Here is a 14,005-nt window from a genome sequence, read left to right as displayed (position 1 = left end):
GGATTACACTTACTCTCAATGGACTTGGCCATGTCAAAGTTGATAACCATCGAGACGTCCTGAATATCAATACCACGCCCAGCAACATCCGTAGCAACAAGGATGTCTTTGGAACCATTCTTCAAACTTGCCAAAGCATACTCACGCTGTTCTTGACTCTTACCCCCATGAAGCGTAACTGCGCTGTACTGTAAAACAATTACACTTTTAATAATAGTAACAACAATAATAATAGTGATAAAAATTATAAGTTGAGGAATGCCATCCCAAAACAAGCGTACTGGAGCAATATGTTAAACTGAGTAATGAGCATTAGAAGACTTAAAAGCCATAATACTTTTACTCAAAACTTTGGCAAATGATAATCAATTTTATATAACGCATACATAGATTCCAGGTAAAGTGGGTAATGACTATCATAATTATTTAAAATTTTAAATGTCTTAATCATATCGCCTCTACATCTTCTTCATAGGCAGATTTAATGTACGAAGCCTATTAGAGTAACTTAAGCCCTTCAGTCAAGGAACAAGTCTAGTAACTCTATGTTGCACATTCTAGATCAGTTTGATGTGTTTCTCTAAATGCGGGCACCAGACTGAGACACTATACTCCTGATGGGGGTCTAACAAAAACCTTATATAGTAATAAAAAAAAACGTCTAACTTTTCTCCTTTCTAACGGCAAAACTGAGAATTAAATTCAAATAACCAAGTTGATGACCATTTTATCAGATTCTCAAGATTGTTTTACAATGTAAATGATCCCTAAATCTGTATACATCTTGACATAGTTTGGTATCATCAGCCAAAAGGAAAACCTCTGAATTAACACATCCTGGTAAATCGTTAATATGTAAAAACAAAAAGGAGAGGCCCCTGAAAGCTGCCGTGTGGTATGCCACTTACAATAGTACGGTAGTAGTAAAGTAGTTATAATTGAAAAGCTTAAAAGAAATATAAGATAAATAAAATAAAAATGTAAATTATAAAAAATATATATAATATATATATATATATATAATTTTGTTAGTATTATTATTATTGCTGTTATTATTATTATTATTATTATTATTATTATTACTATTATTATTTTTATTATTCTTATTATTTATTATTATTTATCTATTATATTATTATTTATTATTTATTATTGGTGGTCATGTCTTAAAGTTTGTATACAAACTTATTTTGACCTCCTACTGTACCGTATTTTTCTTTTTTTCTTTTTGTTTATAAAATGGAATTTCAATTGTACTATTTATCGTTTATTAATTTATATTTTATGTGTGTGGTAAAAAACAATAAAACAAAAAAATAAACAATTATAGGAGAAAAAAATGTTGTTTTAACTCACAGCCATTTTCTCGAGTGACCTGGCTAGAACATCACAGCCCTTCTTCTGGTTGACAAAAATGATAATAGGTGGTTCTGTTCCACGTTCCAGAATCTCCACCAACTTGTGACTAAAATAACAAAAGAGAAGTATAGTAGATCAGTTGAATTTCGCTCCTTTGGGGCTAATTAGATTCATAATATTAATTTGGACTTCGAAATGAAATTGCTCACAATGAATAATGATTATGGCCCTACAGATTTTACACATGTATATATATTGTAACTTACCGTTTCTGCTTATTATCAACCATGTATACTATCTGTTCAACGTTTTCAGTTGGTTTTCCAGCGGATCCAATGTAAACAATCGCTGGTCGTCTGAGGTAGGATCTTGCTACCCTTTCAACTGCCGTCGGCATAGTAGCGGTGAACATCACAGTCTATGGAAGCCAAATAAGTATATTTACATTAATATATTTAAGCAATTATTTAATATAATATGTCAAAGAGACATGATTACATAATTTATAAACGAAAACTGTCACCATCATCACTAATGGATCTTGTTACCCCAAAAGAGCATAACATGCCAGAGTTTCAGCAGATTCAGATTTAATTTTATTGTCCAATATGGAAATAGCAATGAGCATATCTCAAGTCATTAACAATTAATTAAACAATATTAGTTTCATAGAGCGATAAAAATATACACATTAAAACATGCAAAATTAAATACAATACAAAGGGAACCGGAAATGCTCTTTTTACGCTGCGCACCATCTTCTTATGACCATCTTGCATTTGAGAAATCAGCCTTTAAAGTTTATGATTTTGAGCATTTCTCAGGCAGAGACCATCACCAAATTGTTAAAAATTGTTGTTTTAAAATTGAAAATGGGGAAAATAACAGAATATAGCATGATGTATAGATATATAAAGGTTAGTTTAGTGCAATAAAATAAATTCCAAAAATTTTGACATTCTAAAATGTTTTGGCAATTATCTCTGAAACAGGATTTGCGACTAGTGGTTTGGCTTGTCTTTGTCACATGTTATGTATTATTGGTGAGTGATGTGTATTTAGTTATTGATGAGTGCGGCTAGTTAATTATCGTATGGTGAATAATATGATTAACAAAATAATGGTAACATCATTATTCCTAAAGTATACATTGATATATAGGACACATATTATATTATTGGAGATCGATGTTTAATTTATTAATGGTATGGGCATTAATAGTTAATTTTATGCTAGAGTAATAATTGTGACACTTATTGTTAACGTGATGTGTTGTGGTTAATAAAATTTAATGCACAAATGCTTACTTGTCTGAACTTTTGCTTGCTGCCATAGTTTGCCATGATCTTTTCTGCATCTGCTGCCTCTTCTGTATCAGGCTTCTGATTACTCACTGGCAGGTACTCAAGGATCTTCTGCACATCTGGTTCAAAACCCATATCAATCATACGATCTGCCTAATAGATAAAATTTAAAAAATTAATACAATTATCATCACAATAAAATGATATTTGCTGGTTAGTTTCTAGGATATTTATTGGTTTAATTAAATGGATAATGGTTTCAGACCAAATTACTTAACCGAACAATCAGTATCACTGAAAGCAGTCGGTGAAAGCCTGTAGCAATTTTATGGAAACCAGACTAAAGTTTGATTGAACATTTTTCATTTGAGTTACGACAGACAAAAATCTAGCTTAAGAATATGAATGCGTCATTAAATGATAAGCTTACTTCATCAAGTACCACATAGGTGCACTGAACCAAAACAAGGTAGCGATTCTCCAAGACATCAATAAGACGACCAGGGGTTGCAATAACTATCTCTACGCCTTGCCGTAGCTTGAAGCCCTGATCTTCACGGGAGATACCACCAATAATGGACACGGTGCGTATGCCTAGTGGTTTGCCAAACTTAAGGGTTTCTTCCTCTATCTGCTGAGCCAACTCTCTGGTTGGCGCAAGAATTATGGCGTATGGGCCTTGGTCCATATCTTCCTCTCTGTGAAATATACTTTACAATTACCTTTTCCAAGAATAGTAAGACCTCCTTTGACAATATATTGTTAAGCCCTGTCCGGGCTATCAAATTTTATTTGACAAAAACATGAGACATAAATATGGTCCTGATGAAATCACATCATGACCATAAAAAGACATGTTATGACTATATATGGCCATAAAACATTCTATTCTTCCTTTGGATGTGTTTGAATATGTATTTTGCATTGATAGAGCAAAAATATAAAAAAAATAATCAAATCAAATATGACAATTAAATATACTGATATGGGAAAAATGGGAAGCTCTCTATCCAGACTATCAAATTTTATTTGACAAAAACATGTGACATTCCTAAATATGGTCATGATGACATCACATCATGACCCTATATAGACACATTATGACTATATATGGCCATACAACAGTTTTTGGTCAAAGAAAAATTGATAGTGTGGATAGGGCTATATGATTCAGAGGATTATATCAGATGTCATCAGTAATCTGGGTTTCTTGGTTTTGTTTAGATTTAAATTATTAATTTTTTTTTTCATATGTTATATATAAAATATCCATTAGGGTCATTATGGAAACCAGCTTCCAAGCTAATAACATATAGTGTTGCTTTCATTTCTATTCTTCCTTTGGACATTTGTTTGAATTTGTATTTTGTATTGATAGAGCAAAAATATTTTTTAAAAAAATCAATCAAATATGATAATTAAATTAATATTGATATGGAAGAAAATGGGGAAAAATAAAGATTGGTACCTTTGGAGTTTTGGTAGTGTTGTAATCCATACAAGAAGAGGGATAAGAAAAGCAGCTGTTTTACCACTCCCAGTCTCGGCAACACCTATTACATCACGATTCTGCAAGCCAATAGGAATTGCTTGACGCTGGATAGGGGTAGGCTCCTACAAAATACATGAAAAATACATGAATCATAGCATACCACTGACAAATATATATCATTATTTTGATGACACATCGCCTTTACCATGGAAACTGAATCAAATAGATCTATTCCATTACATGTTACAAGGAAACAACTTGCTGTCAAACAACGTATATTGCAAACCTACGCACACTGATCAATATCTCAACCAACAGTCACTTCACCACCCTGCAATCCAAGCAATAGGTCTGCAACCTTCTTATTAGAAGAGCTCACTCAATCAGTGACAAATCAAGCCTGGAACAAGAACTACAACACTTCAGATTTACTCTTGCCCTGAACAGATACCACCACTTAACGCCAACCCACCAACCAACAGACCAGTTCAACCAGAACTGAAGATGGTAGCCTTGACTTAAATAGGCCCACCTCACATCGAATCCAGCGCATTGTGAACTCGGCCAAGATAAAATTTTACAGGGGATATACACATACATAAGGATAAACCATCGTACAATAACTGTCCATGGGTATACATGATCCCATGTGAATGTGGTAGATATCGTAACACCAGACTCAAAAAACATAATGGTCATGGAAGACGAGGTGAATACCAAAAGTCATCCATCATTCTACATTCGTACAAGGAAAGTCATCAAATTTATTAGAAAGATTTTAAGCTAATCGCTCCAGCATCCACTTGGTACTCTAGATGCACAAGGGAAGTAACTGAGATCTACAAGCATAGCATAGTTTCACAAGATATTGGATTCGTCACGAGTGATATAGGCCTATCATTATTTAAACCATCTTCCACATACAGTTTATTTGTTTACATGTAATGTTTGTTTTCACATTTCACTTGCATGGGATGGCGACCTGTGAATTATGAGGCTGCCTGGCTTAGTCCCTTACACTGCAGAAGAACAGTCACACCTTGCTTATTGCTAACCACTTTACTTGTTTTCAGATCTACTATCCACAGCTTACCATAGCCAACACCATGTAAACCTTCAAACAACACAAAGTCTTGTTGGCCTAAATAATAATAATATTGTTTTCAATAGGCGAGATAGTAAAAATAACAATAAAAACACCTCAGAGTAATTAGTTACCTTGTAGTTAAGACCATCTATAACTTCCATAATGTGATCTGGCAAACTGGATTCCTTCCAGTTGCGGATAGGATTAGGAATACGACCACCCTTGGAAGAGATGTTGTAATCCTCACGGAAGATACGCCAGTCTCTCTCCATCATCTGTTCCAAAGATTTGTGACTCCAATGTCTGTCATCATGGCGGCGTTTGTCTTCCTTCTTGCGCACTGATTTCAACCTTTCACTATAAACAATTGACAGAATGAAAATAAGAAGAAATTAAGTAATTAAAAATAGCCTTTATGACTTTAATTTAAAAAAAATAAATATAATTATTATATGCAATAATTTCTACAATTTACTTTTTTTAAATCAAGAAAAAAAAAAGCAATTAAATTTTGAGATTATATAAATACATAATTATAAAATTAACCTAGCTGGCTATTTTAAATAATTCATTATTTCCATTCTACAATTTGCTGTCATTGACATACCAGGTTTGGGGCTGAGTGGAGGGTTGGTATAAAGATTCAGGATATTTATGACAAAAATACCAATAGAGAAAGTGCAGTAAAGAAACTGTGGTCTTAGCTACTAGGGAAATAAAACGAGCTACAACACTCAAAAGTAATATGTGGCAAAGACAAGCCAAACCAGTCACTCGTCGCAAATCGTGTTTCAGAGAAAATGGCCAAAACGTGCTGGAATGTCAAATTTTTAAAAATCTATTTTATTGCACTAAACTAATCTTTACATATCTATACATCATTCTATGCTGTTATTTTCCCCATGTTTTCAATGTTAAAACAACACTTTTTAAGGATTTGATGATAGTTTCTGCATGAGTAATGCTTGAAATCATAAACTTTGAAGGCTCATTTCTCATATACTGTTCTTTAAACAGCTGTATGTTTAAACGCTTGTAACTTCATAAGGAAATGTCCGATTTGAAAGATTTTTTTACCATTTTATAGCTATTATTTTACTATCTAACACTGTCTTAATAACTCAAAATCGATTTTTGCGACGAGTGACTGGTTTGGCTTATCTTTGCCACATATTCTGAATCTGCAGCCTACATTGACCAATTGGTCATTCCCAGAAAAGTAAAAAGCTTATAGTATATCTACATGAAATATCACAGATAGCGACATGTTATAATCTAAGAAAACAACAGCAGTTAAAAACAATTAACATTTAAGATTCAAGAAACTTTACATCTCTTAGGCCAGTGCTCAATGCGCTGATGGTCATCAGCAGACAGTGTTGCACCGTCTGACGCTCACACGAGGGCAGAGTAGGATTTGTTGTATGATGAAGTGCATGCCCACCTTTACATTAGTACTATAATGTACAATTCAATAATCAAAGGTTTTAAAATAAAGAAAAAACATCAGATTTGCTATTATCACTTGCAACATACATTTCTCTGTCTTTCTCCTGTTTAGTTCTTCTCTCACTGAGTAGATCTTTATAAAATGCCGTCTGTTCTTTCTTTTGTATTTTGATGTCAATACCAGCGATGTGTCCTCTACCGAATAACTGGATCTGATGTTTCTCTTTGTATCTGTCAAAAAGTGAATTTATTAAAGAACACTTATTATTTATCAGATCATAGACTTGATATTGTTAAAAATTTAACTTTAAATGGTTTAATTAAAGCCAAGCTCAAGAGAAAAAAAAAATGATGGATATATTGTACAAATGATTGTACACTGACAGGGTGTTTGACGAAAAAAAACTAAAAAAAAAAAACAGTTCAATAAGGTGTAGATTTTTGGCTATTGAAAACTGAGGGGAAAGGGATATAACACTTTATTATTAATTTATCATTAGTCATTATCACCATAGTCATTTTTATCTCAAATATCATAATTTTTAATGATACATTTTTAGGACAGAAAAACCATGTTACTTACAGTGGATTATGGTCTACTGAGGTGTCTTCTTCGGCATTCCAATCAAACACAAACTTCCGATCATTTAAATGGCGAACACGCCGCTTCTTTTTCACAACACCTAGATACCGATTCTGGTGGCAAACCAAAAATGAATAGTTCTAGTATATGGTCATTATCAAAGATTAAGGGAAGGACTTATTTTGGTAAAGTTAAAGATGGACAGCTCAAATAAAATCAAGTATAAAACAACTTTAAAATTAAAAATATGACAATCTGTAAAAAACAATCATTTAATTAAACCATAAGGTTTAAATGTAATCCTTTCCAACAATTAAGTCATACCTTGATCGCTGATAACTCCTTCTCTCTTTCTCGGCTGTCCTTTACTTCATCTTTATCATCGGGTCTTTCCATTCGTTCGCGTTCCCGTCTCTCTCTTCTTTCTCTTCTCTCTTTCTCATTTGGATCCTCTGCAAAATAGTTTATTTTCTTAAGTGGACTTGTGATTTTCCAATTATTCAGTTGTCCCTATAAAACTGTGTCTACTACTATGATTAAATTTCCAATATATAGTACTCTATATGAAATCATACCATCTCAACTGCACTGCTGGCTAGCGCAACAATCCACACGCACAGCTAAATGTAACATGCACACAGATATACTGATCATATCACTATAGCAACCACTGACTACAATCAGTTTGATACTACAACTAACATTAAAAAACGGAAATTGACTTATAAAGCAATTAGAAGAATGCTTACATACACTAGGGGAAATTTATTATACTTCGGTTACATTAATGTATTAAAACAATTATTTTTTTCTTTCATTAACCTTTATTTTTATTTCAATTTTATTTTTCTTTTTGTTATCCTTATATTTTTTTTCTTTGTTTTTATTAATATTGTTATTATTATTATTATTATTATTATTATTATTATTATTATTATTATTATTATTATTATCTTGATCTATGATATGAATGTGCTTTAATTAAAATTTATACCTTTACTTACATTGTCAATTTGAAATAGTATCTTAATTACTTTTTTTCGGGTGCCACAAGTGTAAAGCTCTGCTTGTTTGTGGTTGCCATTTCCATTTCCATTTTTATATCTACACTGTTTAATCTATGCTTTGAAAAGATTTGGAATAAATTTATTTTGAATTGAATTGAACCTTAACATAATAAATTTCCACTTGTGTATTATTATACAGATATTGCCTGCTTAGAGGTGTAATATAACATTTGATATCCCCGAGGGAATTATATTTTTTTCGAAGGAAAATATAGTCCTGAGAAAAAAATATAATTCCCTCGGGGATATCAAATGTTAATATTACACCGATAGAAAAGGTAATATCTGTTATTTTAGATATAGATCGTTTAGCCTAAAATTCACCGTTTGCTCTCCTTACCTAAGCGTAGAAAGACCGAAAAACATAACGCGTTGAGCTCCGTTGTGAAATTTTCAATATGCAAAAGTAGGCCTAGGCCTAGACCTAATTTGATGATTTCTTGGCCTTACAATATTCACTGAGTGGGCCTACATTAACGGATGAATTCACAACAAATTTTGTACACCGAGAACCCTTTTCGTCAATAATTCTATCCAATTCGTCTTCTTTGAGAGATTTAAACTTATTTGAAGTCGCCATTTTCGAAGCGCTAGGCTTTCCACATTCACAATTCATGAGCGATCGATCGTGCGCTCGACTAGCAATTCACTACGGGCGTAATGCGGGTGTAATCCGGTGACGTCAGAGACCGGTCACTTTTCAAAGTTATATTTCCCTACGGGGAAATATAACGTTTTCGATCCTCGTAGCGCTAGTCACGTGATGGCATTTTCAACCAATCACGTACTCGTATTTACATAGGCTATGTAATACATGCAACTATTCTAATTGCTAATTATATAATAGATGTCTAATGCAGTTTAATCTGATGAGCCTTAAGCTTTGTCTACACTATCAAATTTTCTTTGACAAAAAACTGTTACATGCCCATATATAGTCATGATGTGTCTATATATGGTCATGATTTAATGTCGTCATGACAATATTTAGGCTTGTCACATGTTTTTGTCATATACAAATTTGATAGTCTGGACAGGGCCTTAACAGTAGCAGATGACTGCATCCCCATCAACCTTGGACAGTTATTTGGGTGGTTGAAAGGATGGGTTAGGTGATCGACGAATAATACTTATGGTTATTCGATGGATGGAGGGATAGATGGGGATGGGAGGGCTGATGACATCACACCATGACCATCTATAGACACATCATGACTATATATGGGCATGGAATGGATGGTTGTATAAAATAGATAGGAAAACCTGCCTAAAGAAATCTTAGCTTCTTTTAAGAATGATAACTGTTTATTTCTTTCTTCTTCTTGCTTCTTTCGTTGCTCATCTACTTGCTGCTGACGTCTTTCTAAAGCTTGCTTGGCTCGCTCCTCCTTTGATAGAAATTTTGGCTGCAAACATACAATAGAATCAAACTTATTATACGACTTTGGGTAGTTCATTAAGAATGTAGACCAATGTTTATCTAAAGACAAGTGATTACAGATCACCAGGTGTAGTGAAATACTGTTATTTATCTGTCATTTAATCATTTTTATTGCCCATTTCAAACACTTTTACAATATGTTTTTTATTGTAAACTTTTGAGTGATTGTTTTGAGGTGCTGTTTATTTTTTTTTTAAATTGTATAATTCAATTACAGTTTCCCATGATAGTTGCAACAAAAGTAGTGAGTTTGTGTCTGACGGAGCGCGTACAGTGCATAAAGTGATCGTTTTCAAGGACACAAACTTTTCATGCTAATTAACAGGTTAATTGAAGTTACGACAAGAAAAATAAATTGAGCATTTGGATTGTTTAATGCTTTATCTTTAATAATATACGTTTTTGTCTAAATTGAAGTTTGTGTCTCTTCGTGAAATCAGTAACGAAATATAAGAAATAATGTGAAGTTTATTTATGAGGTTTTGGAAATGGACTTGACTTCAGAGGAAGTGCTACTGTAACAGGAATTGAACCCAGGACCCTGGGATTAAAAGGCAAGCAACTTAACCACTCGCTGTACAGTATGTTATAAGTACACTTTGCAAACTGGTAAAATTAAATCATTGTAATCTGACCTAAATATTGTAGATTGCAGAGGGAAATATTTATCCTGCTACACCCCCACCTTCTTTCATGAAACAAATTTGAATGTTACTCTATTTAGAACCATATATATAATTAGCTGGCACTTTCACATACCTTTGACAATGCTGCTTGTTCAGCCGCCTTTCTTGCTAATACTTCTTCAAGTGAAAGCGGTTCCTTTTTCACTGTTTTTACTTCTTCCTGTTCATCTTCCTCTTCCACTTTATTTCTTTAAATATAAAGCAAAAAAAACATCTTCATTCAATGTCGTGTGCAGTAACACATGACGAGACTGTAAAGTAAGGCCTGTGTGGGGAATATATTCTCCACGGAAAAATTAGGCTTAGACAGTAGGCTTCTGTCGAAAATTAGGCCTTGACATATCCCTTCTTAATTTACTCTGCGAATAGTATTGTGGTATTCCTAATGCACTAACTACAACATTTTGGAAGAATATTCTTAGTGATTATTGTATTTGTGCATTGGATTAGGACAACCAATGAGATAAATATCCCAGGCTACTCTGTGATCCGGCGAGATAGATTATCAACAGTGAACAGTCGGGGACGTTAAGCATGTTCATAAATGAGGTGTATACTTTCAATCACAGACCAGATCTTTAACGTACCGACATGGAAATAACATGAATAGAACTCCTCTTGCCACGCTCAAAATCGATGTTAGTAGTCCATGCTACCAACCTCCTGATAACAAGAACTTTATGGAAAATTTAGATGAGACTCTTTGTACATTACCCTCTGCTTGCTTACTTTATTTATTTTATTTTGTTTACTTGCTTTATTTCCTCACTTAATAATAATAATAATTAATAAAAATAATAATAATAATAATAATAATAATAATAACAATAATAATAATAATAATAATAATAATAATAATAAGATAATAGTGTAGTTTTATAGCGCTTTTGATAAGTTTCGAATTGGCGCTATGTAAATATTTGTAATATTATCTGAAAACCCATATTGTGGGGAACACAAATCTGTGAGCTGTCTTAAAAGAAAACCTGATTATGTATACTGTAATATGAAAAGATCCTCCAACAAAATGGATTCAAGCAAATTAATTACCTCGCCCAATAGAATGTGTCTAAATCACAGTCACCCATTGATCATATCTTCTCAAATTGCAAGGATAAAATAACCCTGAGTGATGTAATACACACCAGCTTCAGTGATCATTAAGTAGGTTACTGCACAAGAAAAAAAAACTTCGACCACAGAAGAATTGTCATAGGACTGTTAGGATAAGGAGAACTAAAGAAATATGATAAAGATGCATTTGTAATCAACTTGAAAATTCCATAGAGTGGTACATATGATAGCAAAACCACTGATAATCATGCTTGGAACAGTTTTGTTAAAACATTTACCCATATTCTCGACAAAATTACACCGCAAAGGGATGTTAGAATCAAATTTGAATCAGAACCATGGATTACAAATGAAATATTGGAAGACATAACTATACAAGACAAGCTCGCAAATAGAATAAGTAAACGATAAGGCAAAAACACCTAAAGAATTAAAAGAAATTGAACAAACATAGGAGTACAAGAAAGATGATACACAGGGATTTAAACCGCAAAAAGTAATTATTTTATATAAATTGTATTTTCAATATAAATTGAAAACAAAAACAACTCTATACACATACAGCTTATTGCCCTGGGGAGAACACTGAAAAAGTACAAGTCGATTAAAATGTGCCCAAGCTTTCCCTGAACAGTTTGCAAATTGTCTGTGCACTTTAAAAAGTTGTGCAACAATTTCCTTGTGCAAATTGCGCAGATTCTTGCAGTTTTCAAATTGTAAATTGCACATACTAGGCTAGTAGTATACAAATATTGATTGCTAGAATCTATGTACACCTAGGACCTATATGAGGTATTATAGGCCTAGGCCTATAATAAAAAATATGGGCTAGGCCCCTAGGCCTAGAAGAAGCTATCTAGGGCCCAGGCAGCAGGCGAGCCTAGCTAGGCCTAGTAGTAGTAGGATGCCCTAAATTAAGGGCCGACTTACCGTTTTCTGTCTTTTCTATCATGAGGTGATCTAGATCTACGTGATTTACTACGATCTTTGTCTCTTTCACGTTCTCTGTCCCTTTTGTCACGATCTCTTTTGTCAGAATATTTTTCTGATTTTCTGTACTCGTCTTTTCGATCTCGGTCGCGGTCCCGCCCGTCCCTGCTGCTGTGCTTGCTGCTGCTCGTTCTTTCACGGTCGCGATCTTTTTCACGTGAACGAATCTTGTCACGATCATAATCGCTTCTAATAAAAGAAGACATGATAGTAATATGGGTGAATAAACGGGCAATAACCAGTATCTGACTTAATTCTACCGCACGTTTCTTGCATAGAAGTTCCTAGGCCAAACTCATAGCACCCCTCAGTGATCCTGTTGATGCTCTCCTCTCGCGGGGGTCGGACTATCATAATCATCAAGATCAGAGCATCAACATCAGGTCAAAAGAAAGAGCAGGGGTCGTGAAACATAGGGGGCAGTATAGGTTGTTTTCTGTTTTGTTTTGAGGACATTTCTTTGTTTTTAGATATGTTATATATGTTGTAGAAATAATTTTTCTAAGACACAAAAAAGAATGTGAATATTCGACGAAAAAATCAAAAGCGGTTAGTGAGATACAAATTTTGTAATATTTAAGAGCTGTAAGGAAAAGTACCTCCTTCTTTCCCCCATAGTAAATAATCAAAAATCTGTATCTTTCAGCCGCTTTCGAGTGTTTTGACAATGAATAGCTTTAAATTTGAATATCATTTTCTTTTTTTCTCCATTTCTTTATAATAATAATAATAATAATAATAATAATAATAATAATAATAATAATAATAATAATAATAATAATAATAGTAATAATAATAATAATAATAATAATAATATTAATAATAATAATAATAATAATAATAATAATAATAATAATAATAATAATAATAATAATAATAATAATAATAATAATAATAATAATAATAATAATAATAATAATAATAATAAAGATTTGTAAAGCGCAAAAATTTCCACCTAAATAGGTGCTGGGCAGTGTCAAACAAGCTGTAGAGAAAAAAACAAGATACATATCACAAGAAGAAAATGTAACAAGACTCATCATTTTATTACTTTACCTTCTCAATTTTTAACAACAGCTATACCGATGTCTTTAGATATCTCCTTTTCCTTTCTTCCTCTTTCTTATACTTTCCTTTTTTGTCATATGTTTCTTTATCTTTTTCCTATTCTTTCTTATGTTTCCTTTTCTTCTTTTTCCCTTTCTTATGTTTCCTTTTGTTTCTATGTTTCATTTTCTGTATTAGTCTCTCCTTTTCTTTCTTATGCTTCCTTTCCATTCCATTTCTTTCTTATGTCTTTTTTTCTTATTCTTTTCCTTTCCTGCCTTACGATTTTCATTTCTTTTCCTTTTATCTTTTTCTTTCCCCCTTTCTTTCTTTATTTTGTAGTGAAAATCAGGGCCCCCGTGACCTTTTTCAGGGACCAACGTTTTTCTATTGATTTAGCATCACTAGATAAAAAAAAAAATGAGC

The 14,005-nt window shown here is 32.9% G+C and overlaps 1 protein-coding gene across 1 annotated transcript in view; it reads right to left on the bottom strand.

Moving 5' to 3' along the window:
* Positions 1-12,902, bottom strand: part of LOC117106267 (probable ATP-dependent RNA helicase DDX23) — a 17,735-nt gene extending 4,833 nt beyond the window's left edge. Inside the window, exons 1-13 of the mRNA XM_033247626.1 lie at positions 12,473-12,902; positions 10,542-10,656; positions 9,609-9,747; positions 7,599-7,726; positions 7,275-7,387; positions 6,779-6,922; positions 5,374-5,599; positions 4,132-4,277; positions 3,094-3,361; positions 2,667-2,816; positions 1,626-1,777; positions 1,357-1,465; positions 14-188 (exon numbers count right to left, since the gene is read on the bottom strand). Coding sequence (XP_033103517.1) covers positions 14-188; positions 1,357-1,465; positions 1,626-1,777; positions 2,667-2,816; positions 3,094-3,361; positions 4,132-4,277; positions 5,374-5,599; positions 6,779-6,922; positions 7,275-7,387; positions 7,599-7,726; positions 9,609-9,747; positions 10,542-10,656; positions 12,473-12,738 — 2,131 coding nt within the window. The 5' untranslated portion in view covers positions 12,739-12,902. The remainder of the gene's footprint in view (positions 1-13; positions 189-1,356; positions 1,466-1,625; positions 1,778-2,666; positions 2,817-3,093; positions 3,362-4,131; positions 4,278-5,373; positions 5,600-6,778; positions 6,923-7,274; positions 7,388-7,598; positions 7,727-9,608; positions 9,748-10,541; positions 10,657-12,472) is intronic.
* Between the last annotated feature and the right edge of the window lie 1,103 nt (positions 12,903-14,005).

The sequence above is a fragment of the Anneissia japonica genome, unplaced genomic scaffold (assembly GCF_011630105.1).
Source record: "Anneissia japonica isolate Jap-2015-1 unplaced genomic scaffold, ASM1163010v1 scaffold1356_len1145284_cov175, whole genome shotgun sequence".
NCBI lineage: Eukaryota > Metazoa > Echinodermata > Crinoidea > Comatulida > Comatulidae > Anneissia > Anneissia japonica.
The sequence above is the reverse complement of the archived record's forward strand: the minus strand, read 5'-3'. Positions and strand labels throughout refer to the sequence as shown.